General features: G+C 44.1%; 8 protein-coding genes across 9 annotated transcripts; 2 read left to right on the top strand and 6 right to left on the bottom strand.

Moving 5' to 3' along the window:
• Positions 1-1,349: 1,349 nt before the first annotated feature.
• On the bottom strand, positions 1,350-4,955 carry BCIN_01g06000 (hypothetical protein). The gene has a single exon (XM_024690591.1). The coding sequence runs from the start codon at positions 4,895-4,897 to the stop codon at positions 1,490-1,492; it is 3,408 nt and encodes a 1,135-aa protein (XP_024546360.1). The 5' UTR covers positions 4,898-4,955; the 3' UTR covers positions 1,350-1,489.
• Positions 4,956-4,969: 14 nt separating this feature from the next.
• Bcsdh6 lies at positions 4,970-5,542 on the bottom strand. The gene is made up of 3 exons (XM_024690590.1): positions 5,354-5,542; positions 5,270-5,301; positions 4,970-5,209 (listed from the first exon to the last, which is right to left on the bottom strand). Exons 1-3 carry the CDS (start codon positions 5,432-5,434, stop codon positions 5,086-5,088), a joined length of 237 nt encoding a protein of 78 aa, XP_024546359.1. The 5' UTR covers positions 5,435-5,542; the 3' UTR covers positions 4,970-5,085.
• A 2,395-nt stretch (positions 5,543-7,937) lies between these two features.
• Positions 7,938-9,612, bottom strand: BCIN_01g05980 (hypothetical protein). Its single transcript, XM_001561277.2, has 3 exons — positions 9,192-9,612; positions 8,626-9,121; positions 7,938-8,560 (listed from the first exon to the last, which is right to left on the bottom strand). Exons 1-3 carry the CDS (start codon positions 9,488-9,490, stop codon positions 8,039-8,041), a joined length of 1,317 nt encoding a protein of 438 aa, XP_001561327.2. The 5' UTR covers positions 9,491-9,612; the 3' UTR covers positions 7,938-8,038.
• A 948-nt stretch (positions 9,613-10,560) lies between these two features.
• Positions 10,561-12,266, bottom strand: BCIN_01g05970 (hypothetical protein). Its single transcript, XM_024690589.1, has one exon. It carries the CDS (start codon positions 12,152-12,154, stop codon positions 10,694-10,696), a length of 1,461 nt encoding a protein of 486 aa, XP_024546358.1. The 5' UTR covers positions 12,155-12,266; the 3' UTR covers positions 10,561-10,693.
• A 1,033-nt stretch (positions 12,267-13,299) lies between these two features.
• BCIN_01g05960 (hypothetical protein) lies at positions 13,300-15,510 on the top strand. Its single transcript, XM_024690588.1, has 5 exons — positions 13,300-14,127; positions 14,241-14,277; positions 14,353-14,420; positions 14,502-14,911; positions 14,956-15,510. Exons 1-5 carry the CDS (start codon positions 13,918-13,920, stop codon positions 15,398-15,400), a joined length of 1,170 nt encoding a protein of 389 aa, XP_024546357.1. The 5' UTR covers positions 13,300-13,917; the 3' UTR covers positions 15,401-15,510.
• Positions 15,511-15,798: 288 nt separating this feature from the next.
• Positions 15,799-17,338, top strand: BCIN_01g05950 (hypothetical protein). Its single transcript, XM_024690587.1, has 5 exons — positions 15,799-15,892; positions 15,960-16,199; positions 16,274-16,309; positions 16,365-16,810; positions 16,885-17,338. The coding sequence occupies exons 1-5, from the start codon at positions 15,872-15,874 to the stop codon at positions 17,021-17,023; spliced, it is 882 nt and encodes a 293-aa protein (XP_024546356.1). The 5' UTR covers positions 15,799-15,871; the 3' UTR covers positions 17,024-17,338.
• A 3,186-nt stretch (positions 17,339-20,524) lies between these two features.
• On the bottom strand, positions 20,525-22,517 carry BCIN_01g05940 (hypothetical protein). Its single transcript, XM_001561282.2, has one exon. It carries the CDS (start codon positions 22,392-22,394, stop codon positions 20,997-20,999), a length of 1,398 nt encoding a protein of 465 aa, XP_001561332.1. The 5' UTR covers positions 22,395-22,517; the 3' UTR covers positions 20,525-20,996.
• Positions 22,518-22,710: 193 nt separating this feature from the next.
• Positions 22,711-26,647, bottom strand: Bchhk17. 2 transcript variants are annotated; one of them, XM_024690586.1, is made up of 3 exons: positions 26,350-26,647; positions 24,804-26,214; positions 22,711-24,751 (listed from the first exon to the last, which is right to left on the bottom strand). In XM_024690586.1, exons 2-3 carry the CDS (start codon positions 25,939-25,941, stop codon positions 23,184-23,186), a joined length of 2,706 nt encoding a protein of 901 aa, XP_024546354.1. In that variant the 5' UTR covers positions 25,942-26,214; positions 26,350-26,647; the 3' UTR covers positions 22,711-23,183. The 2 variants fall into 2 exon arrangements, with proteins under 2 accessions (XP_024546354.1, XP_024546355.1); XM_024690585.1 differs by having other exon boundaries at positions 24,804-26,647.
• Between the last annotated feature and the right edge of the window lie 279 nt (positions 26,648-26,926).

Here is a 26,926-nt window from a genome sequence, read left to right as displayed (position 1 = left end):
ACAGCTCACCTGCTTACCTCCCTTGCGACCCCTCTACTCTGGATGTCTATATTTTCGGCGCTTAGTGCTGCATTTGAGACCTGTATCGAATAACTTACATCTACAGTTGAATACTCAAGACCGCAACTGCGAGCTAACATCCTTAGCAAATAATTTTGATGCGAGATAGAATACCAACGTCCAAATGTCAAAGCATCTCAACAAGCGCCATTTTCCGAGTCATGATGACTCCTAGTCGAGGATCATGGCGACGATAGATCTAGAAGATTAAATCTCAAAAAGCAAACACGAGTCCAAAAAATGTGCTATCATCGAACAGAAGACTCACAAAGTTATGAAAAAGTCATGAAACTATTGCCCATCGAGCACTCTCTTCCAACCCAGCAAAAGTTTGTTGCGATCAAAACTGAACGGTTCTTGGTCCCTAACGTTGTAATCCGAACTCATCACCCCGTCGCATCGCCAATAAATACCGTTTTATGAATCTTTAATCACGCGGCGAATAAGTTCGCAATTTCTTGTTCCCTCATCCGAACTGCGACTTTCTCTCTGAGGTTCTAAAATCTCAACTCTCTTGAAAATGGCATCACCATTGAAAGCAAGATTCATACCAGGCATCACCGGTGCTTTGTATCTCATTATACAAAGCCAGGAAGGAAGGAAGGAAGGAAGGATCCTACCAATACCTTCTTCGTCTGCAGGAAATAGACTCCGACATGTATTCATGGATAAAAAAAATCCTCAACATAAGACCACGCTACTGATTAATACAAGTACAAAAACCTCATTCTTTCTCAAAGATATCCATTACATTCCTTACAGTCTGAAATGAGTAGATACATATATTCCTAGAAGATTTAATTATCTGGAAATTCTCTTCTCTCAGTCGTGGAGAGTCTAGTATGGCACATACAAGTAGAATTGAGGATACAACAGGTTTTCATTTGACCAAAGTGGAATAATAATAACGATTAACATACCTATACTCCCTATGTCGGAAATAGCTACCGCGTCAAATAAGCTGGGTTCAAAAGAAGGTACGAAGTCACTTTTGTGGAAGAAGTATATGTTGAATTCATGGTGCGGGTCACCTGTAAAAAGTATTATGCTAGATGGAATATTGCTGGTGGGTTATGTGGCAGATCAATCTAGAATATATGTTTATGTGAGTCGTCTAAATGTACTCGCATACCTGGGCATTTGGCTCTTGTTATTCGAATTTGTTTCACACTGTTGAGCTATTCCTTCAATAACGCGTGCAAAACCTTCAATTGTTCTTTACACCTCCGATGATTAGCTCCCATTTTCTTCCTCGAACTCAGAACTTAAATCAGACGAGAACTCGTCACTGTAACTTAATTCCGTAGTAGGTAGTTCATGCTACGCGGGAGAATTAATCGTATTATTTATATCTTGTGTGCATTCCATAGGTATACATAGGCAGAGCATCTACAATATAGCAGACCACTCAGCCCTTGATGCCTCACTACTAATCCTCTCTCGTACTAACCTCATCAAAAGCGGCTTCCGCCTCTTCCCTCAGTCTAACCCCCTGGTCTCCCGCCACCAACCCCAACGCTCTATCTCTAGAAGGCTTTTCCCTCTCCAAACTACTATTTTGCTTACGCCTAAACTCTCCAGATTGACTTCTTGGTAATTTTCCTCTTCCCTGTCCCTTTCTCCTCATCCTAGCCACCTCCTCTAAGCTATTTTTCCACGATTCATCACCGTCACCATCGCCATTGCCAAATCCAAACCCTCTTTCAAAATTCCTGTCTCTGGCCTCCTCTTTAGTGATCTTAGTCATCTGTAACCTCCTAAGATCCCCCTTTCTTTTCTGAGCCGTCTGTCTTGCAACATGTGCCAGTGTATTCACACTAAGTCCATCCATAGCACTAATATCCATAAGTAATTTTCGAACCTTGTAACCTGTAATTTCTTCAATAAACTTATCAACCCCCTCTTCACAAGCTGCTGCAGTAGCGACCCTCAACCCCTTGAACAATTTCTTTGTATCTTTTTCCTGCTTAGTATGTTTTTCCAATGAAGAGAGTTGATTTTGTAAATCCCTTACAGATTCAGACACTGATAGCTCGGGACTGATTTTTAATAATACAGGAATATCAGGTGATTTTGCATAAGAAAGTACTTGCCCTTGTATGTAGTCAGGCCTTGTTGATTGACTTGACTGGCCACCAGCTTGGATGGGCATTGGTATAGAGGTATCGCTTGCTTGTGATGGTGATACTTGCTCTACTTTCAACTTTCTTTTATTCGGATCAGAGAGTGGCGTTGGTGTTTGTTCCGAGACAGATGCTAGTTTTCCTCCACTTTTACGAACATTCGATTGACGAGCAAAATATCCTTCATCCGCCGATACATCAGGTTCTTTTTGCTTCCCCTTAGAACCTATATTCATTGTTCTCGTATCGTCATAATCATGTAAAGGGAAGTTTCGTTCTCCGTGCTGCCTGTAATATTTATTTGCATCCGTTTTTATACCCTTTTCTGAATTTCCCACAGATAGATTGCACCCTTCACAATGTATTACTTCAGGACTCTCACATATTCGCATATTCTTCTTCTTCGAATTTGCATCAAACCCAACGGATGGCCCCGGTGCAGATCCAATATTTGGACGTAGATTCAAGTCTGAGGCGGTATTTAGTACTACATTACACTGTGTACAGTGAAGTGGGGATGAAGTAACGTGAGGGGATGTCAAAGTAGAAGAAGCGCGCGAAGTTTGATGTGGACGTGCAGGATCAGTGCCAACAGTTCGTGCTATTTGGGGTAACTGTCGTCTTTGTGTTTCGCTGATCAGAGACGATTTGAGAATAAGACCTCGACGCTGCCGACTTTGAACAGTAACAGGAATTTGAGTGGTGAAATGTGGAGCTCGTGTAATGAACGATGGAGCAGCACTTGTTTGAGTGGCATGGTTTTTGAGCAGACATATATCTTTCTGTGCTATAGTGTCCCCATTAGTAAGCATAGAATGATTTTGGTTGGCAAGTTGTTCTGAGTTGGCAAAATCTGCCACCCCAATATTATCACCTTCGCCAGGACCGACAAACAACTGTACACAGGGGGTCGTGGTTGGTGGTATGGGGGATGCAGAGGATGTAGTACTAGTAGAGGTTCTGGGAATCTGATCTGAAATATAACGCTTATGCTCTGGTGGAGTATCGAGATGCAATACTATAGAAGAAGACTGTGAGTCTGGCTGGCTCGTGAATTCCGAGTACGGAGGCGATGCAGCAGCGTCTCCAGTCAACTTGCTAAATCTGCTGCCTCTTATAGTGTTGTCGGATTTAGAAGTAGACTCGGCTGTGATTGGTGGCTTACGAAGCCAAGGTAAAGACTTTTTGGCAGGAGGGGTCCCAAGCTGAGGTAAGGTAAAAGAATCTGAACAATGTGGCTTTGCGGGTGACGATGCTCGAGGAGGTGCCAAGTCGCAACATGGTGGAGACTCAATATGGTTGGCTGGATCCGCCCGCTCATGTGTCGGTGTCCACTCAATGACGGTTTCCTCTGATGCAATACTCATTGTAGACAACTCTTCTTCTGGGCTCTCGCGATCAGGTATTGATTTCTTGATCAACACATTTGAGGCCTTTATTCCCATTTCGTTGGCTGGTAGACTGTCTTGTGGTGGCTCTTCGATATCAAGAAGAGGGCGTCCCCGTCCAGTTTCAAGGTCTGCTACCACAGTGCTTCTGTGACCAGGGAGAAGTGGCTTAACTTCCGGGACCGTTCTTCTGCGCCGGTATGATTGGACGCCTATAACTGACTGGTTTCGTTGTTCCGCTGATGTCACCGCCAACCCTGCAGCTTGAAATTCGGCGTGATAGGGTTTGAATTCTTGGATAGTCTGTATGGTTTGCGTGGAAAAGCTAGTTGAGGGGGCAGATGAAATAGGCGTTTGTTTCGGGACCTGCTTAGCGAATTGAAGATACAGTTCAAGATCGCGAGTAAAACGTTTCAACGCTCGCCTCTGACTGGGACTACGAGAAGGACCCGAAGCAATACTATGCACAATGGAATGAACAGAGGAAGAGAAAGATTTCCCTTGGGCAAGGGTTGCAAGCCTAGATGCTCCAATTAATGCTGTATTATTTCTCGGAATATCTTTTTTGGAAGGATCGCCTATTGTAGATACTACCGACGACTGGATAAAGTTCTGCTGATTGGTACCTTGTTCTTCGTAAAGACTTGCGAGTGTAGATGCCGCCAAGAAGGCTTTACTTCTAGCTGGAGAGACAAAACCAGTACGTGTGGACGGATTATACTTCTTATACAAGCTCCTAGTACTATAATTAGGATTATCTTGTGGTGCGGGATTTCCAGGATTGGCTTGATAACGTCGGATTTGATCAAGACCAGTCAATTGTGTGGAGTTAGCTCGAGTTCCGGTTTGAGATATTATATTCTTGTTCGCAATGGAACCTTTAATCTTGTTGAAAGTTGAGCAACCAGCGCCGTCTACAGAATGGATATGATTTTCGCCGGTAGTTCTGTCAGAGTGATAAGTTGGATTTGATTCAACGACACTTTCGACAAGCGCAAGTAAAGTATCGCTTCCCTGATCCTGCCTAGTAGTTTTTGGACTTGATGATTTCCACCCAAAAACTTCTTGTCTAACTTGTTTCAAAGCACGTCGCTGGGAGCGAGTAATAATAGAAGCCCTTAAACTTTTTGATCTTCGATTACGAGCGCCAACCCTTTCTTTTCTTCTAGCCTGCTCGAGAGCCCGACAATTGTGTATCTCACAAGTGCCTCTATTGGCGTGTGAAGTACACCGAGTGAAATTGATTTGAGGACGATTCGAAGTATTATCTATTCGTGGGAACGTTCGATGAGGACAGCCCTTCCAATGTATTTTGAAATTGACCATTATCGACTATAAGGATAAATTCGTGAAGAATGCATGTTTTAGGAAATGTGAGGTTTTCGAGATTGAAGGAACTGAGTAATTAAAGAGTCTCATCGACGTGCAATGCGCCTGCCCTTTCCTGCCAAAGCTTCATCCTCGATCTGCCAGCGTCCAAAAACAACACATCTCCATTGTCCATGTAGGTTTGCTCATCGAATATCTTTAATACCAGGCGAAGAATACATGTCAACCTGTCGCTGTCCTTTCCGCAGAAGGTACTCGATCGTGTTGAAATCCTTCTTGTCTAAAGTTATACTCTTATTGAACTCCAGTCTAGAAGTGCCAGGAAGATCAGCAAGGATCGCACAAGGAAGGCATGAACAATCAACGTACCTCGCATATGCTTCAAAATGCTTTCTTGCCTCCTTCATCTGATTAGCAACGCGTTTTAAATTTCTCAATGGAAATCACACTTACAGCCGGCTTCTTTCTACTTGCTCTCAAGCACTTCCTATAAAGCGCGAGAACCTCTCTTTGAAGTCCTGACAATCTCGCCATTTTCTCTCGTCGCTATACATAAAATATCTGTGGGTGAGGATGTTCAGGCAAAAGGAAGAAAACAATGAATGATGCGCCGACATTAAATGTTGCAGGGGGGTGAGCTCCAGGTGGGGGATTAGATAAGCACACAGGCTAGATTGCGTCAGTATTTCAACTCTGTCTACAAAAAAAGTAACATCACCAATTCGAACCATCAGATTTGGCAGATGAATGAATACACGGAATGAATGTACTGCCATTGTGGAAAGTCTCGATTCGATTTGTATCATTCAAATGGATTGGCACGTCTCAGTTGATTTGCAATAGTCGATTCTCATTTGGGATTGATTCCTTTCCTCACCAATGAAGGGCTCCCACTCCCCCCAAATGGCTTGCCGGAAGAGTACCCTGATCTGCTTATTATACTCTGCAGCGTGTCATTGTGACCTAGATAGTCCCAAGATATTTTCTCCTTCTTCTATTCTACTCATCTAACGGACATCCTACACCAGCATACTTTGTTTAGTTCGTTCAAGCGAACATCACTAGTTAATGTTTTGCAAGGTGCTCGAATATTCTGTTCCTACAATTGCTCTTTTAAAGTTGGTACTTATCAATATACAAATGCTCTGATTCCGTGCATTTTCTTGTTCTTGGAGCACAAAGTCAGATTGTTCAAACTACCCAGCATGTTGTAGTTATTTCGCCTTGAGTCTTCTCATTGCCCATTATACACATTCAACAAAAAGACCACACGGCCCTCAAGGGACAACGTCAACGTGCATGTTATATGAAGACCGAATAATAGATGCAGGGATGAAAGCAATCTTTGCATTAATAGCCGAGAGTCGAGATGGACGAAGTTGCGTTCTTTCTCGGTCAACAGGAGTGTATGTGGGCTACGGAGCACAACGTATGATTCAAACTTGGGATGTGAAAAATGATTCCAAAAGGTCAATATCTGATGTTCGCATTCACCTCTACTCAATACTTTACTGTTTCGTATTCTATCATACAAATACTATTGCCCACCCGTGTTTATAAAAATCACCAGCTAGCATTAACTTCCGCTGTTGAACAGACATTTAGTATTAGTAATCCTAGGTAATCTATGCCAGATATGCACGTCAACTGTGTCAGTTAAAGTACATCACTCATATACAATCAACTCAAACCTATAACTAAAAATGCCACATCTTAACCGAATAGATGCCTTCAACTTTACATCTGCAGGTTAATTTGCACGACAGGGCCAGGTAGCAAGATGCGCACCGCAACAAAGCGTCCTATCTAACGCATCTTGTATCCTAATATGTCGGCGCGCCCCCGAGAAATAATGTATAATAATTGAGACTGATCAGGAGTTGGCAAAGAAACAAATGCAACGCAATCCAGCAAGCATAGTATCAACATCGACTGCAATGGATGAAAGATGAAAGTGTTACTAGTCAATTCCAAAAACCTCTCGCTTGTTGCCCGGTTTAGCATTATTGTTCGGCAATATTGCATGTTCTTTGGCTTGGAGGCTTTTTTTGCAACTCGAGAGATATGACCTAGAGTGATTTGGTTCATGAATGGGGTGAATGGAAACTTCAATTGATAGCTCCATGAATGATGCTGCATTGTCCCCGGATGAAGCTCAACATACGATAACCCCAATTCTTCAAGAAAAGAACTCTCGTATCCCCAAGTATCCCCAAGTATCCCAAGAAAATTCTCTATTATCGCAACTAGTTTTCCATACGATAGTTTATAGCCAATACTTGAATATACTCGTTTCTTTGTATTCCATTAGAACTTTCCGTAGGTTATCTCGATCTGGGTTCCTGCCTCAAGTATGGAACTTTGTAACCTATGCTCCCATGGCCATTCCGTATTTTGTGATAAAGTGAGGAGTAAATGATGTTTGGGGAAGGTATGTTATTGAAGTTGTGGTGTTAGGTAAATCAGCCATGATTTGAATGTGATCATTGAGAGAATAGTCCAATGCTTTTGGAGTATAGATTCCCTATTTAAGAGTGGAATAAATTCATCATTCTCCTATTCAGCAAGTCAAATAAAATTAGTAGATGTAGAGAACACTCGTGAATGAAATGGCACTGAATTAGTTAGATCATGTGAAGTAAATTAATTTCTCGCGCATCTAAAGTTACCATTGCCGTTGACTTACCGAACGCTCCAGAGCTAGAGATTGAGGCTCAGCATGGGGATGTACCTTAGAATGACGAATGCACTGTGAGGCGGCTGGTGAAATGTCCGACGGGAACTTGGCAGGCTCCCTGGCATAATCGCGGGAGCGGGAGTGGGAGTGGGAAAATATAAAATACAACTGCCGGCTTTAGCTTGTTCTTCAAAGACGCTTCGGCTTTGACCTCTGAGAAATTAGATGAGCTGATACTAGTGGTTGACTAATGCAAAAGCAATATTATATGACCAGGAATTTTACGCCAAGAGACCTGCATTCTTGAACCTTTAACCTTTTGATTAATTTCTCGATATCTCGATGGTTACACGAAATTCGTGTTCAGAATTTTGAGTTCAAAGAATTAATTTTGATTATTTCATTAATAGGAATCTAAACTTTAAAGAGTGACATATCGAATTTGTAAGGTAGCATCCAATTTAAGCACGCGGCGTGGGAACGGGCAAGAAGTCCAAAATAGGCGCACTACTATCAAACCGGGAAAAGATGCGCATCTTAATGGTCGATGGAATCCATGGAAAGATGAATCGAAACAGCTTAGAGTACCATTTACTCATAGTTTCGAAGCCAGCGTACACTCCCGAGGCTTTGCAAACGAAATTAGCACGAGGTCGCTCCGCTCGCTCATAGTTCTCGAAAACTTTAACGATTTCCGCGGTGCTTGGTGTCTTGTTGCTTTCGAGAAGGCTGTGTAGACCGTTGACTAGACAGCATACGTCGTCGACGCAGAGATTTCCGCCCAGACCGAGATTCGAGGCTGCTTTGTGGACGGCATCACCTACGAGAACGGTCCTCCCGCCCGAATGCCACTTTGTGGCCAAGACACCTTCTTCCATGGGTACCATGGTGGAGCCAACGAGATTTTCCCACAGATCGTTAAAACTGAAGGCGGGAGTGGGGCGAAGATGTCCCCATTTCTTGATGGCCTCGTCCATGTCGGCCTAGCATAACTATTGTTAGCATTTCTGGAGTCTTCTTCAATCGTGTTCATAGATTTCAAACTAACCTGTCCATATCGCGGGCTGGGATAAGGCATCTGCTTATCGTTCGCGATATAAATGGCCCAGAATATCTTTCCGTCCATTCCGGCCACAGCGATACCTCCGACACCATGCTCCGAAAAATAGGAGTTAGCGATAACACCGTTCTTTAAGAACTGCTTCTTTGGGTCATCAATAAAGTAGTTGCGTGATGTGCACGTCAGAATCCGGAATCGGTTATCGAATCCCGCGGCCATGATCTCGGAACACTTGGGGTCAATCATCTTGAGCAGCTTTGCCGTTTGCTGGCGCACATGACTGTGCACACCGTCGGCACCGACAATAATGCTACCTTCAATGACATTGCCTTTGTCGGTCCTAAGAGTGACTCCATTTTCATGCTCAGTAAATGACTCCAACCCCTCATGTTCATGGATTTTCGATTTTGAGGATTCGTTAAGGCCGTTGTATAGGTTCTGGAGGTAGATTCTGCGGTCTATGAAATACACAGGTCGTTTTTGGCTTTGGTATGGTCAGCTGGCATTCATTTTTTGCTTGCTGTGAACGAAAGCTGAGACAAATGTCTACTTACACCTCCTGGAGACGAATTAATTCATCTGAAGAGCAAAATAGATTGCCCTCGTGATCCCAGTGCTCACGAACTCCGATCGGAATTCCAACCTCATGAGTCGGTTTATCTATGCCTAATTGTTCGTGAACCATAAGGGTGCAAGGAAGTAGCAGGATAGACTGTCCGAGTTGTGGTGCCACTTCCCGCTTCTCGAATACTTCGAAATCGATTCCAGCGCGCTCGAGTGCATTGGCTAGCGAGAGACCTGCTACTGACCCGCCTGCAATGAGCACCTTAAATGGACGTTGTGCTTCTGTCATTTTGCTTCACTGAATAATCCTGTGACTTATCTCGAATTCTGGGACGGAGAACAACAAAATATACTTTTTGCTTTTAAGTTTGTGGTTTTTATCGCAATTCCACTTTCCCCCCTGCTAGCTTCAGAATTATGAGGATGTGTGAAATATGGGGATTGGTTTGACAACGCAGTCACGATTAACTTTTTGGGGTGAGTTTGCTACCGTGCTTTTTTCACCATGCATTGAAGAAATGCTGTTGTCTAGACTTTCAAAGTGCGAATAGCTTCAAATTTCCACTCTTAGCCACCTGCTGATGATCGTGTCTAATTTTCATTAGCCGGGCCTGAGGCTTCTCTTTTACCATTAAATACCTGCACCTGTATAGGGGCTTTCCCCTGACTGAATGACGTACCGCTAATTAACAATGTGAAGACAGGAAACAATAAGAGCCTTTAACTGTGACATGACACATGTGGACAAATACATTCTAGACATGATGATCAGGGGCTTCGCGGTGCCAGGTTTCTTTATCTATTGACTGTAGATCTTGACCATTCTTGACAGCAATTTTTCTCAACAGTTGCACCCGGTACGAATTGGGCAGATGAAATAAAGAGATTTCCTTGTGGCAACGTGGAAAACCGAAACGGCCTTAATTGTTCTAGTGGAGTATACACGCCCTTAATCCTTGCTATAACGTCCTGCATGATTATCTTCCTGGAACGTGGTTAAGGTTACATGAGTCGTTGTACCTATTCATTCTTCTGGACATCTCGGCAATGCTTAATAGAGCTAGGATAACACGAAGCTAAGAGGTCAACTGGCATATCTGAATACGCAAAATAACGATTCGGACTTATAAATAGTAGCATACGAGCGAGATGACAGAATAGGCAGTTCAAGGAGCATGTTTAAATGAACAGTGTGAAGTTCGTTCTAGAGTTTTCGGATGAGCAGTTCCTATCTAGGACGCGGTGCACAGGCCATACGGCCTTAAGGCCCTGTCACATTGTGATGGAGCTGTCAAAGTGTCTTAACGCCGCTGCAGCTCCATAAAATTTCAACTCCTTGCACAACATATATGGGTGAGATGTGGATGTTCAACTGTATAATTGAGTGTAAATTCTGATTACTAATTAAGCATAACATACTGACTAGAGGTAGCTAGAAATCTACTGTGGCATCTCCGGCATTAGGATCCTTTAGACATACCCATACCCAGCCTCACTGGAATGGTACCTTCGTAGCATTATGAGCAAAGCGATGGAGAGTCTCATCGCGCAATAATCGGGGCCACGCTTGGTTTGACGCACTAACAAGCACTTCCATTGTTCCCTGGGGCGCATCTGCAGGAGGTGGCAAGATCACCTGGAAGCCGGCACAGACACCACCAGCGGGGAATCGCAAAGATTTGATACGATCACCAAATGCAGGGCCCCATTCAATGCTATAAAAGTCAAAGTCGCTCCAGTTGCTAAATAGCACATTGCTACCAGGCATGTCAAGGAATGCTGTGCCAGCTATTCTGTTCACGTCGTCCGCGCGCTCGATGTAGTGCGCCATTTCGTCATAGTATGTGTTTCCACACTTATTGACACCTTGTCGTACCAAACACGCGATATCAGCTAGCGGAGTATCCTTAGAAATCAATTGGGAAATTGGTAGAACTGCAGTGGTGAACCCAATGATATTGCCCAATGTGTGTGGATGTATGGGCACGTGAACGCGGCGTCGTGCGTCTAAGGCGACCATTCCTACCGAAAGCTTACTGGGATCGATGGCTGAATGATCTGGGTGTTCAGCGCTCTGGATGGATTTCCAAATCACTGCGGATAGGACATCGTTGGTAGAGACGAATGTTGGTAGTTGTTCTTGCGGAATCTTGTCCTTGAGACTAGAAGATATCTTTGCTGGCGAGCACTCGTCTTTGAGCGCTCGGATGGCTTCTGGTGTGAATCGATATACGTGAGCATGGCTATCTCCTTTCGTTAGAGCCTCGGGGAGTCCAGGAGGAGTAAAAGGTAAATGGATAAATTCTGTGTGCTCCTCTGCGAAATTAGCGCACACGTTTTCCCCGGTGCTCTGCAAAATTTTGGCTCTGTCTGCAACTTGAATCTCAATTGGTTTCTCAATAGTCAACCCCTGTGCTCGGCGTAAATCTTCAGCAAAGAGCTCGGCCAGTTTCCACATGGACAGCCCATCGGCATATGAATGGAAGCACAAGTGATTGAGCAGCAATCCACCCTTGATCAAGTTGGCTTGCATCATTTGAGTTGCTAGGCGATCGACGCCAAATTGAGGCCATTCTCCAACTCGGCCACGCATGCACAATTTTTCATCGTCCATGGCTGCATTGGGAAATCCCTGGTCCTTCAACTGACTAAATGAAGGTGCTGTATTATCATTACGGTGATCCTTGACAATGAAATCTTCAATCTCGCCATCGCGGTAAGGTTGTAGCTTTAGCTGCCCAGCGGGCTTCGCATCGGGGTCTGCGGGCACGGCCTCAACGCCGACCATTGGAGTTCGCGCTTTGAAACTACTCCATGCTGTTTGCAGCATTGATGAAATATTCTCAGCATCATAATCTGCTGCCAACTCGAGGCACATCATACTCCGGATCCATCCCTTGGGTCCTATAAGTTCGGACGCGAGAAGAGGCGGTGCTTTAGTTGCTGCGTCCATGGCGAGTAATGGCTGGTGTGTGGTGTGAGGGGTTGTTCTTAGTAGAAGATTTCTGAATAGAGACTTCGATAGACGTTAGACGATACACGACTGAAAAGAGGAAAAACGCGCCGTTATTTACAGTAGTTCCAGTAACGGCACTCAAATGTTTCTGATTAACCTCTTATCACGGTATCTCCGATAATTCATATTGCAACGTCTAGATCAATAATGCCATACTGCCGATCAATCGAGATGTCAAACAGGCGCAGATTCCGCGTATCAACCTGTACCGTCCACCAAAATTTTCGTAGCAAACCCCTCTCACTCACTGATAGAAAGGCTCTCTAGTGTGCCCGTTGATCCACTTACCGTCTTAGAGACGGACATGAATGATGAAGCCTATCCACATCTAATTTCTTGATGTCCTTCATTGGGATAGTACGGAGACGAACCATCGGCGCACTAAATCTCTTGAGCCGCCTAATTGGGATGCCACCCGCCCCCCACAACTTGCTTGAGACATGGCAAATGTTATTGGTGATGGAATATGGAGTGGACAATACCAAATGGGAGCTATTGCCCGATTGATCATCCATGGGCCAGTGGCGGAATGAGGGTAGTGCTTTCCGCCACATTCTCCTTCCTGAGCAGAAATTGGGGATATAGTAGAAATGCTCCATAATGGAATATAGGTCAAGCAAGTAAAATTGGATAAGGTTTGATGTAGCAAAGATTGCCCAGGGGTATGCAAGCACGGATCGACTTCTTTTCTGCATTCTGACAGCTGATGCAGGATCTCGAGAGGATTGAACAAATTGCTCCCTTGTAGAGAATAGTGGGAAACTCAAATCCATCCCCCTCATCGGACAGTATCGCAATCGCTGGGATGGCCGATAGGGTCGACCTGTCCTTTGTATTTGTGTTGACCAATTTGTATTTGGTGATTATTACTTCTTGTGTCAACCTTGGAAAGTTTAAAGGGAGGGCAGTGTGGAGCTCTTTTGGCGAAAGACAAAACTCCGTGAACTAGACGAGCCGGACTAGTCCCCATATGGAATAGTCCAACGGTTTACCCATAACATTCTGACGGGCCCGTAGTTTCACCGCCAGTCGCTCATCGTGGCACATGGTTCGGTTGTTTGTTGCATAACATTTTAAGGGTCGACACAAACAAACAGCATCATAAATCTCAACATCAACATAAATCCCAACATCAACATAAAACATATCGCGAGCACATCTCGCCAAGAAACAAATCTACCCAACTGCCCAAGATCACTGCAGGTATCAGGGATTAATTGTGAAACTCTCGTCGGCGGGTACGCACCGCACATTACGGAATTTTCGCTCACCCAAAATATATCCATCTACCCTAGCTGGATTGAGTAAACTGGGCCAAAGCCAACCTGCCAAGGGATGAAGCCATTCAGAAGAAGACGCTCACTCTCTTGTGGACCCAATCCTTCTAATGATCTCTGCTCAAGGGTGGGAGATTGCATCAGCAACTGGTACAAGTTTGAGACGTTGTCAGCACAAACAGAACTACCGATGGCAATCCTGTAAAAACTGCATATCAGAATACAAATCCCTACATATCAGGTTTGCCTAGAGGTGAGAATTTTCACCACGAGTCTCCGGGAAATGATCAGCGGGACCTTCACCTGCATATAACCATCGCAGGAATTCCGGCCAAATGGGAGCGTCGACTTTTATGTTGAAATCGTTTTATGGGGGAAAATTGACTTTTACATTAATTGTCGGTCGAATCCACGTATATCATCATGTCGGAAGTTGATCCCTCCATCAAACTCATTTTCGGGCCGCCTGCTGTTGGAGTTGATCTAAATGAAAGTACAACGGCGGCATATGACATCGTGTCTTGTGTGGTGCTCGGAATAGCAGCTGCAGCAGTATGCTTGCGTTTTTATGTCCGGACTATGCGTGGAGCAAACAGTTTGGCTATCGATGACTGGTTTGTTGTCTTAGGACTTGTAAGTCCAGCCCTTTCTCTGATCGCAATGACTTCCTTCTGCATCTTTCACGATAGCTCCTATACTCCAAACAAGAAAGTGAACACACTGTTTCTAACGCAAGGCTTTGATAGATCTGTACTTCTGCCCTGGTGGCTACAACACTTATTGGTTGGTGCTCCCAAACTTAGTAGTGACATTTTAGCTTTACCTGGGGATTTCGACTGACATTTTCTACTCGAAAAGCTGGAGCATATGGATCGGGTAAACATGTGTGGTCGACGACATTGCCACGGCTCATGGTGTTGTTAAAGGTATGGTCTTAACGATGCGGCACTACGCGTTGAGTCTTCAGCATCAAGTGTTGTGTTCTTCATTCTAACGCAGATACTTAGGTTGTATTTTCCGAGCCCTGGGTCTACGCTGCAGCCGTAACATCAACTAAGATCAGCATTCTGCTCCTCTACCGGCGATTGTTTTATACAGGCGAAGGCGACATGCTCGTTATTAACCGCGTCTTCACCATAATGTACTGGGCTGCCACGTTCTTTACCTGCATCTACCCCATTATTATGTGGATCGTTATGGCAGCCGCCTGTCGTCCATTAAATTTCTTCTGGATGCAATACGCTGGCGCGACAGAAGGACAGTGTATTGATTATTTGTTGTTTTTTCTGGTCTTTGGAATTGTCAACATGATCAATGATGTTATCATCTTGATCGTCCCGATTCCTCGGATTTTAAAGCTCCGTATGAACAAACGCAAGAAGTTTTCCGTCGCGGGTATAATGTTGCTTGGTAGCTTGTAAGTACTCTCCAGCGTTTCTCCGCCACTGCTAACCCGTCTAGTGTCTGTGTCGCCAGTATAGTACGCATCTACTACCTCACACTTCTAACCAGCGCAATCGATATAACATACATCCTTGGCCCCGCTTTCGGATGGTCCAGCTTAGAGCCCTCGGTCGCAATTATCGGTGCCTGTCTACCAACATATGCGCCTCTCTTCCGCGGTATTCGCAACGTAGGCTCCAACACCGGGACCAGTCAGAAGGGCTCGCACCATATGAATTTGAGCCAGCCGCAAAAGTTCCTCAAGCAGCAGTCGCATTTTCGCATTGAGGAATCGGATGAGGTCGAGCTGACGAATAAGAAAAGCTATTTCCAGAGCATGGGGGGAAGTCGTGACGGGGGAAGTTTAGAGAGCGACGACGGGGAGAGGTCATCAAGAGATGCGAGGGGGATCACCGTTACATCGCAAGTCCAGGTGGTGAGGGATGCTGCGAATCTAGTATGAATTTTTCAACAGGAATCGGTCCTCTTTAAGCGAATTTTTTAATATAATATGCCATTCTTCTTCTCAATGATTGATAATCACAGGTTGTTTCAATGCTCAAGCTCTGGTCACGTGAGAACCCCAAAGGCCCAACTCTTGCTATCGTCCAAACGCTATACTTTGTGCAAAGATATTGAGGTTCTGCTTTCAAACGGGTCTAAATTGATCGATGAACAATGCGTGCCATTGGTATCGTAATCTAATACGAGTGATATATATACCCTAATTTAATTCGAATACGTTGGAGGAGATGGCGCAACGGCACAGGCAATGGGCTCCAGAACAGGGGCGGCTCATGTGGGGAAGCGAGTTAACCTCGGTGCTTGACCGGCGGAGATTTCTAATCTTACTATCTTATCGTCAATGTGAACCTCTCAGCTAGAATACCTCCAGTTCCTTCAAGTTGCTTCACTATCACTCAATTGCTACACGATGTCGGCTCCTTCATTCTCCGTGAGTCTAATTTTACTCTAAACCCGCGGGTCCTGGATAATTGTAAGGTACTAACATGTTACTCCAGCGACTTGTCCGCTTCCTAGCCAAGAACGGCCGCACATACTATGGAGATGCCATTCTCCCCAAAGGAGTCTCTGACATCGCGAAAGCTACTCAGGCTAAAGTAATCACGGGCGAAATATTTGGAAAGCATGAGGTTACAGATCAAATACAAGATATTCGGCTCTTACTTGCACCTTTAGCAGATGAGGATGTCAAGACTGTGAGGTGTTTGGGATTGAACTATGAGCAGCACGCTAAGGAGGTAGGCAGTTTTGGCTATTGACATTGAAGGGAATGTCCGAGATATGATATTTGTGCTAAATTGGGTTACTGCAGTCAAATATGCCAATTCCAAAATTCCCAGTTCTATTTGTAAGTCCATGATATGCCTTCATCCTAGATCTTCTTGGCGATTGACATTTAAAAGTACAAACCCATCACATCTCTCTCCGGCCCTACTGATCCCATCCCCATTCATCCAATGGCTCAAGAAGGCACGGGTCTTGACTACGAATGCGAACTTGTTGCAGTCATCGGAAAATCCTGCACCGATGTCCCAGAATCCAAAGCTTTAGATTATGTTCTCGGTTATGCCGTTGGTGACGATGTATCGCATCGGGAATGGCAGATTCAACGCGGAGGTGGTCAATGGGCGCTCGGAAAGGGATTCGATGGATGGGCTCCTTACGGTCCGGGCATTGTCTCCAGTCAATTAATCAAAGATCCGCAAAACCTCAAGATCTTCACCAAATTGAATGGGAAGACAGTGCAAGAAAGTAGTACAAAGGATATGATTTTCGGCGTGGCTAAAACCATTGCCTTTTTGAGTCAGGGAACTACATTGTTGCCCGGTGACCTGATTTTTACTGGAACGTGAGTTCTTCCTGCAATTTGCTTCATTTATATGCTGTGATTTTAATAGGGAATTGATGCTGACGAATGGTTAGTCCACAAGGTGTAGGAATGGGAAGAAACCCACAGGTGTGGTTGAAGGATGGTGATGTGGTTGAAGTTGGTCTAGAAGGTGTAGGCAGTTGTATCAACAAGGTTGAGTTTACCCAGACCAAAGAGAAGGCGAAGTTGTAAACTCTTCAGACATAGAGAAGTGCGACGTAATGTAATTGAATATCAACAGAGTACCTGCATTTTGGGAACCCTCGTATCTTTTTCCACTGTACCACTTTATTTTCGCCGAAAATTTCTATCCTTCATCGACAAGTATAGTTCGTGTTTTTCGGATCTATTTGACGGCAATGTACCCAATTTCATTTCATCATCTAGTGGTAAAGGTGCGGGAGGTTTTGATCTAGCGGCCCTCGCCTATGGGCTAATATCTGTCCCAATCTATAAGTTTATACCAACTGTAGCGGGAAGTTTGAAATATATAGATCGTTGGTTCTAGAAAACTTACAACCAGGCTCTCTCTCAACATTTGTGATGACATCAAATTGCACATTGAACAGGCAGAGTCCTTGCAATTGCCGAAGTATCGGTAAGGAAATTGTAACATTTTCCACCCTCCATGTGCTTGTGTATCCCATTGCGATTCAGCAAAAGCCAGAAGCTGAGGGGTGCAAGAAGGAATCTCGGTCCCAAAGACATTATGTAGTAAGTGGTGATTCCAAGTCGTCCTACACAAGAACTCTCAAATCTCATGGAACTAGCCAAAGATGTTTCAATTCATTGCTCTTCAGATCATTCATCCAATGTCTCCAATATTCGGCCTGTCTGACGGAATGCAAACACCCAAAGGTTGAGACTACCTGATAAAATACTCAACATGAACTCAATGCTTCAGATCATCTGCACCTTTCAGTTAAATCAAAAAGATTGAAAGTCGCTGATTGTTAGTTTGCTACTGGAAGCCTGGCAGTCATCACATCCTATCAAATAATTTAATATACACATCCTCAACGAAGATTCAAGCTCCAATATTCATGCCCCATCCACAACTCCAAACCGTCAAATAAATGCCCAACGTTGTTATTAGAGCCATCTCAGTCTTATAATACCACTAGGTGTCTCCAAGAATAAGATAAAAGCTAGAAAAGCCATTAATTCCTCTTTTGCAAAGCACCACCGACTACACTCTAGTCTACGGGGATTAAATGGCAAGTGGAACGTATCATGGTAATATTTTGACCCCCGTTGCTTCTTTCTGTTATGTAGTGATGAACGATTCGCTTGTCGAAGGCTAAAATGCAACACCTACCCACGGAGTTTGGTGCATGCGATCTGATCCCACTGGGGATATCGCCTTCAAAGGTAACGAATCCTGGAATGACGTGCAGCGAAGCTTCGACGAATGCCAGCTGCTAGAAAATCATAACATGGAATCCAAAAGGTTTAACGGGGTTCAAATATTCACACATGATTTCTGGCACATTTAGGACCACTGCTTCGGATAGACGCAATGCGTCCTTTGCACCCGAATGACTTCAAGAACTTCCAAATCCCTGGTGTCGGAGAACAGAAAGGATAACATCTCTGCTGCAGGTGCAACATCGCACCAATAACAGCAGTGCATAATTATTATGACATTTCACTCTTTCCTCTAGGTGGGGAATGGAAGATGTCTTGCCAGAATCCCAGCTTGCTTCCATGGCATTCACAGGTTCTTAACCTGGCTGTGTCGAAATCGCCTAGGTGAGCAATGGCAGCGGAGACTTCAAATGCAAAAGTAGAATGGGACTTGGTTTCACCACAGAACACACCGAATTGATAGCTCCTACGATTAAGTGATGGCTTCATGTGCGCCCAACCTTTGTAAATTGGCAAAACACTCAACTACTAACTAGCTCGGTTATCCCCATAGCATATTTTTTTGGCGAAAACCGCAGAGATTAAGAAAAGAATTAGAAGTGAAGGGACCTCTTAAATTCGAATTCATCGATATCGTCCCTACTATTTTAAACAGTTATGGGGCCATTTAACCAATATTTATGACATATAATTTACTCGGTTCTCGTTTCATATACATGTCTCTACGGAACGTAATGACTCGTGAAAATGCTGTATGGAAAGGATAATACTATAATACAGAGTTCACGATAATTCATGAGCTCAGAATGAAACTTTTATTTCTGTCTTAAGTGAGATATTGTTTATGTATCATTGATGTGCGACAGATCTGTCTCTATTTTCGTCGTTTTAGTATACTTGAGATAAATGACCTTCAGTTGCTCATTGACTTATAGAATGAGCTCTATCTTCACGATCTTAGTTTTTGATACAGTGCGAGAATGGCAATGCACACCTGTTGTTAGATGAACGAAACCCTAGCTGGCATGAAGTTTTATCCCCTAGAGGCATCCAGCATAATTATCAGCATATTCACCCTTTTGAGCAGTGATTAGAATGACTTGGTAATTGATGTTCGGTCTAGAAATATGTCCACTTCCGCCCCGTTTGAGAATTGAGATGCCTTTATTAACCAGTGTGGATCTAGGCATTGACTATGAATATCTGCTCTATTTTAGCGAGTTCTTTGACGTGTGGGAGATTAGCTGATGCTTTCAGCTCATCTAAAATGCGAAAGCTGTACATGTAAACTGGAGCAGCTAGCTCTAGTCAGGATGTGCATCTTTGCATCCGCCGAGTTTTATCACACCTGCAGCTTAACCAATATACTTCTCCCCACTGTATCTAAGCAGAAAAAGAGCGTAAATAACGCCATTGATGTCACTGAGTACTCAACAATCGCAAACCCATGATTCCAAGAACCGAATCACGGAAACCAACGACGTAATACCAAAACTGCAAATCCCCAAGGCCCACTCCATCGCCGCGAACCCTTCACACGCATACACCAAACCAATCGCAAAGAAACAACAAAGACCGCATCGCCGGAAACATACATCATTCCTGCATATATCCATCCCATCTTATCACATCACATCACATCACATCCATCCAAACATCTCCACAAGTTCAGCTGCGTTGAAATGCGGCTCGGGGATTTCAAGGAACCGTTCAGATCTGACATGGGTTCATTTCGATCAAGCTTACCATGACCCCCACCCCCAAACCCCAGCCCTACCTAGTATGGCCTAGGCCCGAATACGAAATTATGCAAGATTCAAAAAAAAGGGCATTAATCGCGATTCGCGATTTGCGCCCGACGCTATGCTCAAAGCCAACAGAATGGATAATAAAAACACACGGCGTTGCACACAAAAAAAAGCAAAAATATTCTACTCTCGGTCAATTATCTTAATCTTGCATAGATCTCTCCAAGTTACTCCCAAAATGACAGAAGATCGGAGAAATTAGCTTACTGTTTACAGATTGTGATATTGTATGTTTTCTTTTTGCAGATGTATATTCCCAAAGAGGAAAATAAAAAGCAAGGTATATCGGACCCGACCCTGATCTCGTAGATTAGATCGATCTAAACGGCGTGGAGGATCTTCCATACATCTTGCTTGGTAGACACTGCATGCATGTAAGAATGCGGTTTTGCTTTTGTGTGCGATGTGATAGCGAGCTATGGGGGCTGGCTGATGTGCCCCAACCAATTCTTACACTTTGGGCTCAAGATTGGGAGACGGACTTGTCATTAATTTCATGGAGTATGAATAGTTGAAATGAGAGTGAGGATAAATTAGATGGGTATGAATAGTTATGGTGAGAGTGAAGATAGTACATTCATACATGCGAGATACATGGAATAAAATGTTGAGAAATTCATGGGGGTTGGGTGGCATGGGATAAACAGAAAGTTACCATTAGGTCATATGTAGGACACTATCTTCTACTAGACCAGGGGAAACATATTATATCTATCGATTTGTAAAATCAGGCTGATACGGGTGAGCACTTGTTCTGAATAACGACTCTTCACATTGAACCAATGAAAATAAAACCATGCTTTCAATCCCAATCCCAGCCACTCATATGCACAATTTTTTGAGGTATTGTTACTAGACTATAGTATTCCATGAACTCCAACACTTAGAAAAAGAGAGCAACGCATCATTTTCTTACAATTTGAATCTGTAGCTTGGTGTCATGCAGCTATCCATGATTCGTAGAAGCCAACTAGCAATACCGTACATCATCATAGCTCCTCTCTTCCCGTATCATCCCCCGTTTCCGTGAGATTATAATGTGGTCTTCTCCAATCTAACGGATCTCCCCCTGGCAAACAGACTCCCAATCTCCAAAAGTAATCTCTATGTGCGAAGAATAGCTGCCAGAGTTTATATCTTGTTGGAATGGGAAGCTTCGGCCATCGCTTTTGGATCCTCTCCATTTCTCCATCTGCTCCTGCTTTGGCATCAGCCTCTCCTGTAGTCCATTTTACATTTCGTATTTCGTCCAGAAAGTCCACGGGGATTGTGGAGGATATGTCTTTCCCTTGAAACCACAAGCCACCCCCATCACTCCCCGTAATACAGTCATTATCCTCGTCACCGTAACAAATATGAATGTCCTGAGCTTCAGGCTGCAAGTCCCCCTTCTCAATGTATATTTCGCCAGCATGGCTTCTATATCCCCATTCCTTCAAAGGGAGGAGGGGGATCGGATCTCCTACATGCGTCACTCTTCTGTACCTCCTGTCCATGCCGTTATGGTCTCTTCTATCCAGTCCAAATACTGTATCAATGAATTCCATCAGCCCGTGGTTACCAATCATCGGCTCTCCAAAAGTCGTAATTATTGTTCTCCACCCATTCCCTTCAAGTTCCAGTGCAGCAAGAGCGGCAACAGCCCCACCAAGTGAATGCCCCACCAAATGCAGTTGATATTCTGGATATTTTTGTCTCAGCACGTTGAGATGAGGTAGGATGTATTGGCGAGTATTGATCCATGAAGTATAGAAGCCTGTATGAACTGTGCAATTCGTACACTTTCTAATTGTTCCTCCCAACTTTTGATCTGATGTCGTCGATTTCAATGTGTGTTTCCACTGGAAAGACCAAGGTCGAGGAATGTGGTCGAGGAACCGTTGTACAGCATATATTTTGGAGGTCTCAGTAGATGTATCCAGGGTTGCAGGCTCATCGGGGTCCTCAGGATAAGGTATGTATTCTTGCGGCACCGTACTCAAATCTGCAATTGTGTTCGCAATTGAATAAGTACCTCTAAAGGCTACAATTATCCTGCCCTTCCTCCCATCCCTCACATCCTGCAGTCCGTGATCTAACACAATATATCCAGAACTATCGCTTTTCGCCACACCGGTATTGAATGTATCTACCAACTCGTACCCCGGAAATTCATCACAGCGACTGGCACATTTGAAAGGCTTTGAAATACCGCTCGTGCCAACGCAGTAAGATATGTCGACTAAGCGGGCCAGTTCTTCTAGGGAATGGAAGAGGGGCAGCGATATCACCGACTGATCGTGCGTTGGAGAGTATTGCGAAGGACTGGCTGTTGGATGTGCGAAGGCAGAGAAGGCAAATTGCCGCAAAGCAATGGTTATTATGGTACTGATGCTGAGAAAGCGCATCTTGTGTTGCGGTATATTACATGTTCGGATTCGATGAATTGTTTGTAGGAAAGATATACTAAATGTGAGAATAAAATGGAAAGGCGGTGATGTTGAAAGTCTGAATGTTGCAGAGTTGGTCTCGTGGTGTTTTTTGATGATTGTAGCGTCATTGTTCCAAATTAGCGTAGTTCTAGCGAATGTTGGATTTCCCCGGATTTCAAGAGCTAGCATTTATACCCCTTACCTCTTACTTAATTCAATGGTTTCGTTCTCACACTATCATTCATTATCTTAATATTTTCACTAATTTTTGATATATTATTATCCAAAATTTTGTGTATTTTGATTGACTAGTTTGAATACATAGATAGGTAGATAGATGATAATATACTCGATGTATGAGGAGCGAATACTCGCCCAGGAGTAACAGTAGCTCTAATTCGACCAATCCTCTGTAATTAATAGCACCATTGTCATGCCCATATTCTCCCAGATATTTTCCCATCCATTAATTCATACATAAGCCTTGCATGGACCTGTGCCCTATATCTGTAATAGATGACCTTATCTCATAACCAATCTGAACTCCTATCCTGATCATAATAATAACTCCTTCGAGGTCCATTTAGACATCTGAAAACGCCATGATGCCCCCCTGTGAATGCTCCTAGGCCCTGCCAATTTTCGTCCCAATAACCCTAATATTTTGATATTTACTATACGCCATAAACCCGTGCCCCGCTGAGTCGTCCGAATCCTAAAACCGCAATGCAAATACATAAAAGAAGTGAAAAAAAAAATAAACGCCTATGATTCTGAACAGCAGAACCCTTGCTGAAAATTGCCGATGATGAGTCTTTCAATATCAATAACTCTGTATGGCTTCGCTAAGAAACTTTGCATGCCCGCTTCCTTTGCCCTCATTGAACAATCGTCTGTGATATCGGCTGTAACCGCGACAATAGTCGCAGTCTCTCCATGAGCTTCCGCCAGTTTGGTGATTTCTTTTGTAGCTTCGTAGCCATCCATGTTCGGCATCCATATATCCATTAATATGATATCATATCGACCAGATGGTTTTGACAACGAGGCTTGGTAAGAACGAACGGCATCCGCTCCATCAAATGCAAGTGTAATGTTATCTGCACTATAGCCGAGTCTGCTGAGAGCTGTGATGGCGAATTTTCGATTGATTACGTTGTCTTCTGCAACGAGGAAGTTTAGAGGATAGTCTTTGGCAAGATTGGCGTTGGGAATTGCTCGTCGACGTGCAGTCTTCGCTGAAGCTGTTGCGTAAGGAGATATAACAGCATCCCGAGTAATTCGAGGATGACTAGGTGATGAGCCCACAAGTGGAGTCACAGCCCTTTTCATATCCAGTGCTGAAATTGGGAGACGTATCAGGAATTCCGATCCTTTCAACGGGCCTTCTGTTGCAGATCTTTCTAGTGTAACATCGCCACCAAGGTTCTTCCTCACATGAGCTTTCGCGTTGAACAGGCTAAGTCCTAGACCATCTTTTGCACGACTGATTGACGCGTTTTGTTGGAAATGAGGTTGAAATAAACGAGATCGTGATTCCTCGGTAATACCGCATCCTGTATCAACCACCCATATCTCGATCATATGCCCAGTGTTGTTGAGTTTGACCGTTATTGTGATACTACCTCCATCAGTAAACTTGATTGCATTGTCGATGATTTTTGAGATTGAGAACTGCAAATGCTGCTCTTCGGTAAGAATAGCCTCGGGAACATCGGGCTGGATCACTAATTCGATCGAGCATTCTTGCACTTCGCCTCTTGACCCTTGTGTTTTCAGTTCAATCAACTCGCCAAATTCCGTCGTGGTATGGTGCTCGCTAGTTGGACAATCGGTCTTGAGGGAATCACTAATGAGGTTTCGCATGAACTCACGGGTAATAACGCGTCGATGGCCCGGAGTCATGGAAGCCGGAGATGTAAGTGGGCTAGGGTTTGAATCGAAAGGAAACTCGTTTGACTTCATCTCTATCTCTGAAGTCATGGTGGTTGTGGATCGAATGGGCATCTCGGGGCTGGAGCATGCCGTGGACACTATGGCGGAATCGACATCGAGTAATTGCTGTGAAATTTCACCCTCTGGCAAAGTGAACATACGCTTTGGAGGAGATCCTAAATTGAGCTCGAGATCTTCGGATCGGTTTCTCTTCTTTAAATTTGGAGATGAGAATGCTTCTCGTAATTGTCCATCGGTAGGCGGAGAATAATTTTGCATTGTTATAAAAGATTTCGTTCCATCATCTTCAGGCGTTAAGGGAACATCAGGCATTTGCATATTAAGATCGTATGCGTGGACAACATTATCGGCTGCTTCTATCGCCCTTCTAGAGCTTTCTGTGTAAGATGAGTATCAGATAAAGTAACCATAAAGATGGGGTTCATTTACCTTGCACAATCTCAATATTGGCCTTGAGATCAGCAAAAACAGATCGAGCCCGCTCATTCTGTTGATTTGAGATAGCATCAAGCACGGTTGAGTACATAATATCAAGCATTCCAACAACTCCTTGCATGGGCGTCCTTAACTCGTGCGACAGGCTTCGAGCATACGGTTTTAGCGACTGCGAAGCGGTGATGGCAGAAAGAGGTATGATCTTTTCTGCAGCGCACTCCGGAAGGTTACCATCTTTAGCAAAGCCTCGGCCCTCTACTATACGTTGGAGAATCAAGTCTTCAAGAGAATGCATGAACATTTCTATGAAACTCCAACTGAGCTTCCTTCTTTTTGCACCTTCCTCCGACCATATCAATGCAAAGTGTGCAAAAGATTTGTCTTCCATAGATAATGGCACACCAATGAAGGCCTCCGATTGGCCCCATGGCATGATGTTTGGATTGTTGGGTGTTACCTCCTTCATTCTCTCGGGTACAATGACCACTTTATCGTACTTCATATAAGCGCAAGGTGTACCAAAGGCTGTATACTTATAATCTCTTTCAAGTCTAGGTTCCTCATCCCCATTTTTGGTATAGAAAGCAACAACCATTAAACATGATCCTTCTTCTCCAAGTTCCGGGAGTTCGACAGCGGTATCCTGATCATCCACCAACATTCGTTTAGCAACCAATCCGCATTGAGCTCCTGTTATATCGCACATTTCCTGCATCAGCACGCTCCAGAAGTCATACGTGTCAGCCTTACGAAGCTGAGACTTCAATTTCACCAGGCGTTCCGAAGCGTTACTCTCCGCCGCAGGGAAGTATCGACTCAATATATCTGTAAAGCCTTCATCTCCAGTATGCAGTATGGAATCCTCTGAGAAGTTCGGCAAGCATAATGTTTGTCTGTCAATAAGATCGTGTGGTGCTTGTGTCCTCGATTCCATTACACCCGTCATTTCCTCCCCCGTCCTCTTAAGGAACCGATCTCTTACCGGGGGCCTGGTAGGGAATCGTCTAACCCTTTGACGTTGAGGTCTGTATATTCTCGAAGCGTATGGCTTTCCCTCAGAACCCTGACGATGAAATCGTAGTTCTGGCATTCCACTATGTTGTTTGGGTGTGGGTATGAGTGCATCAAGCATTTAGTCAGGACACTCGCAAGTTGCCTGCCTTAGCCAAATGGTCGAACCGAGAGGTCGTTGTCGACAATACACAATGTACTTGGTAAGAGGTATGTTTTCGAAAGTGCACAAAGTTGCCAAAGTACTCGTATGAGATTGGCACCTCATCCAACAGTGGGGCTTTCTCTATTGATCGTCGAGAAAATAATGGATGAGCAAGTGACAAGTTAATTGACGGTATGGAAGCCCCGGTAATCAGAAGTATGGAATTATGCGCGAACTGATTCTAGACTCCTGCTCGATGACAGAAGGTTAGAAATGTTCTAACTAGAATTCTGATGGATGAGGGGGGGAGCTTGTAATTGGGACGAGCGAGCAAATAGAGGGTCTAGAGGGCTGGAGAGTCTGGATGCAAAAAGTTTAACAAACATTGAAACTTGTAAATGGACTGGATGAGTCTAGGTCGGGTTACTGGCAGTTACCGCACTGGGGCCTGTCGTAGTGGACACTGTTGATCAAAGAGCATTGAATTGATTTCCAGAGCATAACCTTAGAACTTCGACATCAAAATAACCTTTGGCGGGGATTTTGAGTTAGGTTGAGGGCAGACATACGACACTCTTTCCGTGATGTGTAAGAATAAACACTGTATAAATTCGAATGATACACTCTGGAAATCAACAATAATTAGAAATGAAAAGAAAATAGGAATAAATTTACAAGGCTCAGACTTCAGAGTAGTGAAATCTAGAGTGAAAGTAGTAAGAGTAGAGAGTGAGCCGAGAAACAGTATGAATAGTGTAAATAGTAAGTATTAGGTCGTGAGGATAGTGAAAACTCAGGGTAGTGCGGGTAGCAAGTGATTAAGGTGAAGTTCTGGGAGCTGTGCGTGGAGAATCGAGATACGCTTCTTGGTCTAGAGATCCTTTGGGAAAGATCTAGCCAGGTCTAATTCGAAATTTTGTGGAGCGGCGTGGAGCGGGTAGTCACTGGATAAGCAAGCCTG

The sequence above is a fragment of the Botrytis cinerea genome, chromosome 1, assembly GCF_000143535.2.
Source record: "Botrytis cinerea B05.10 chromosome 1, complete sequence".
NCBI lineage: Eukaryota > Fungi > Ascomycota > Leotiomycetes > Helotiales > Sclerotiniaceae > Botrytis > Botrytis cinerea.
The sequence above is the reverse complement of the archived record's forward strand: the minus strand, read 5'-3'. Positions and strand labels throughout refer to the sequence as shown.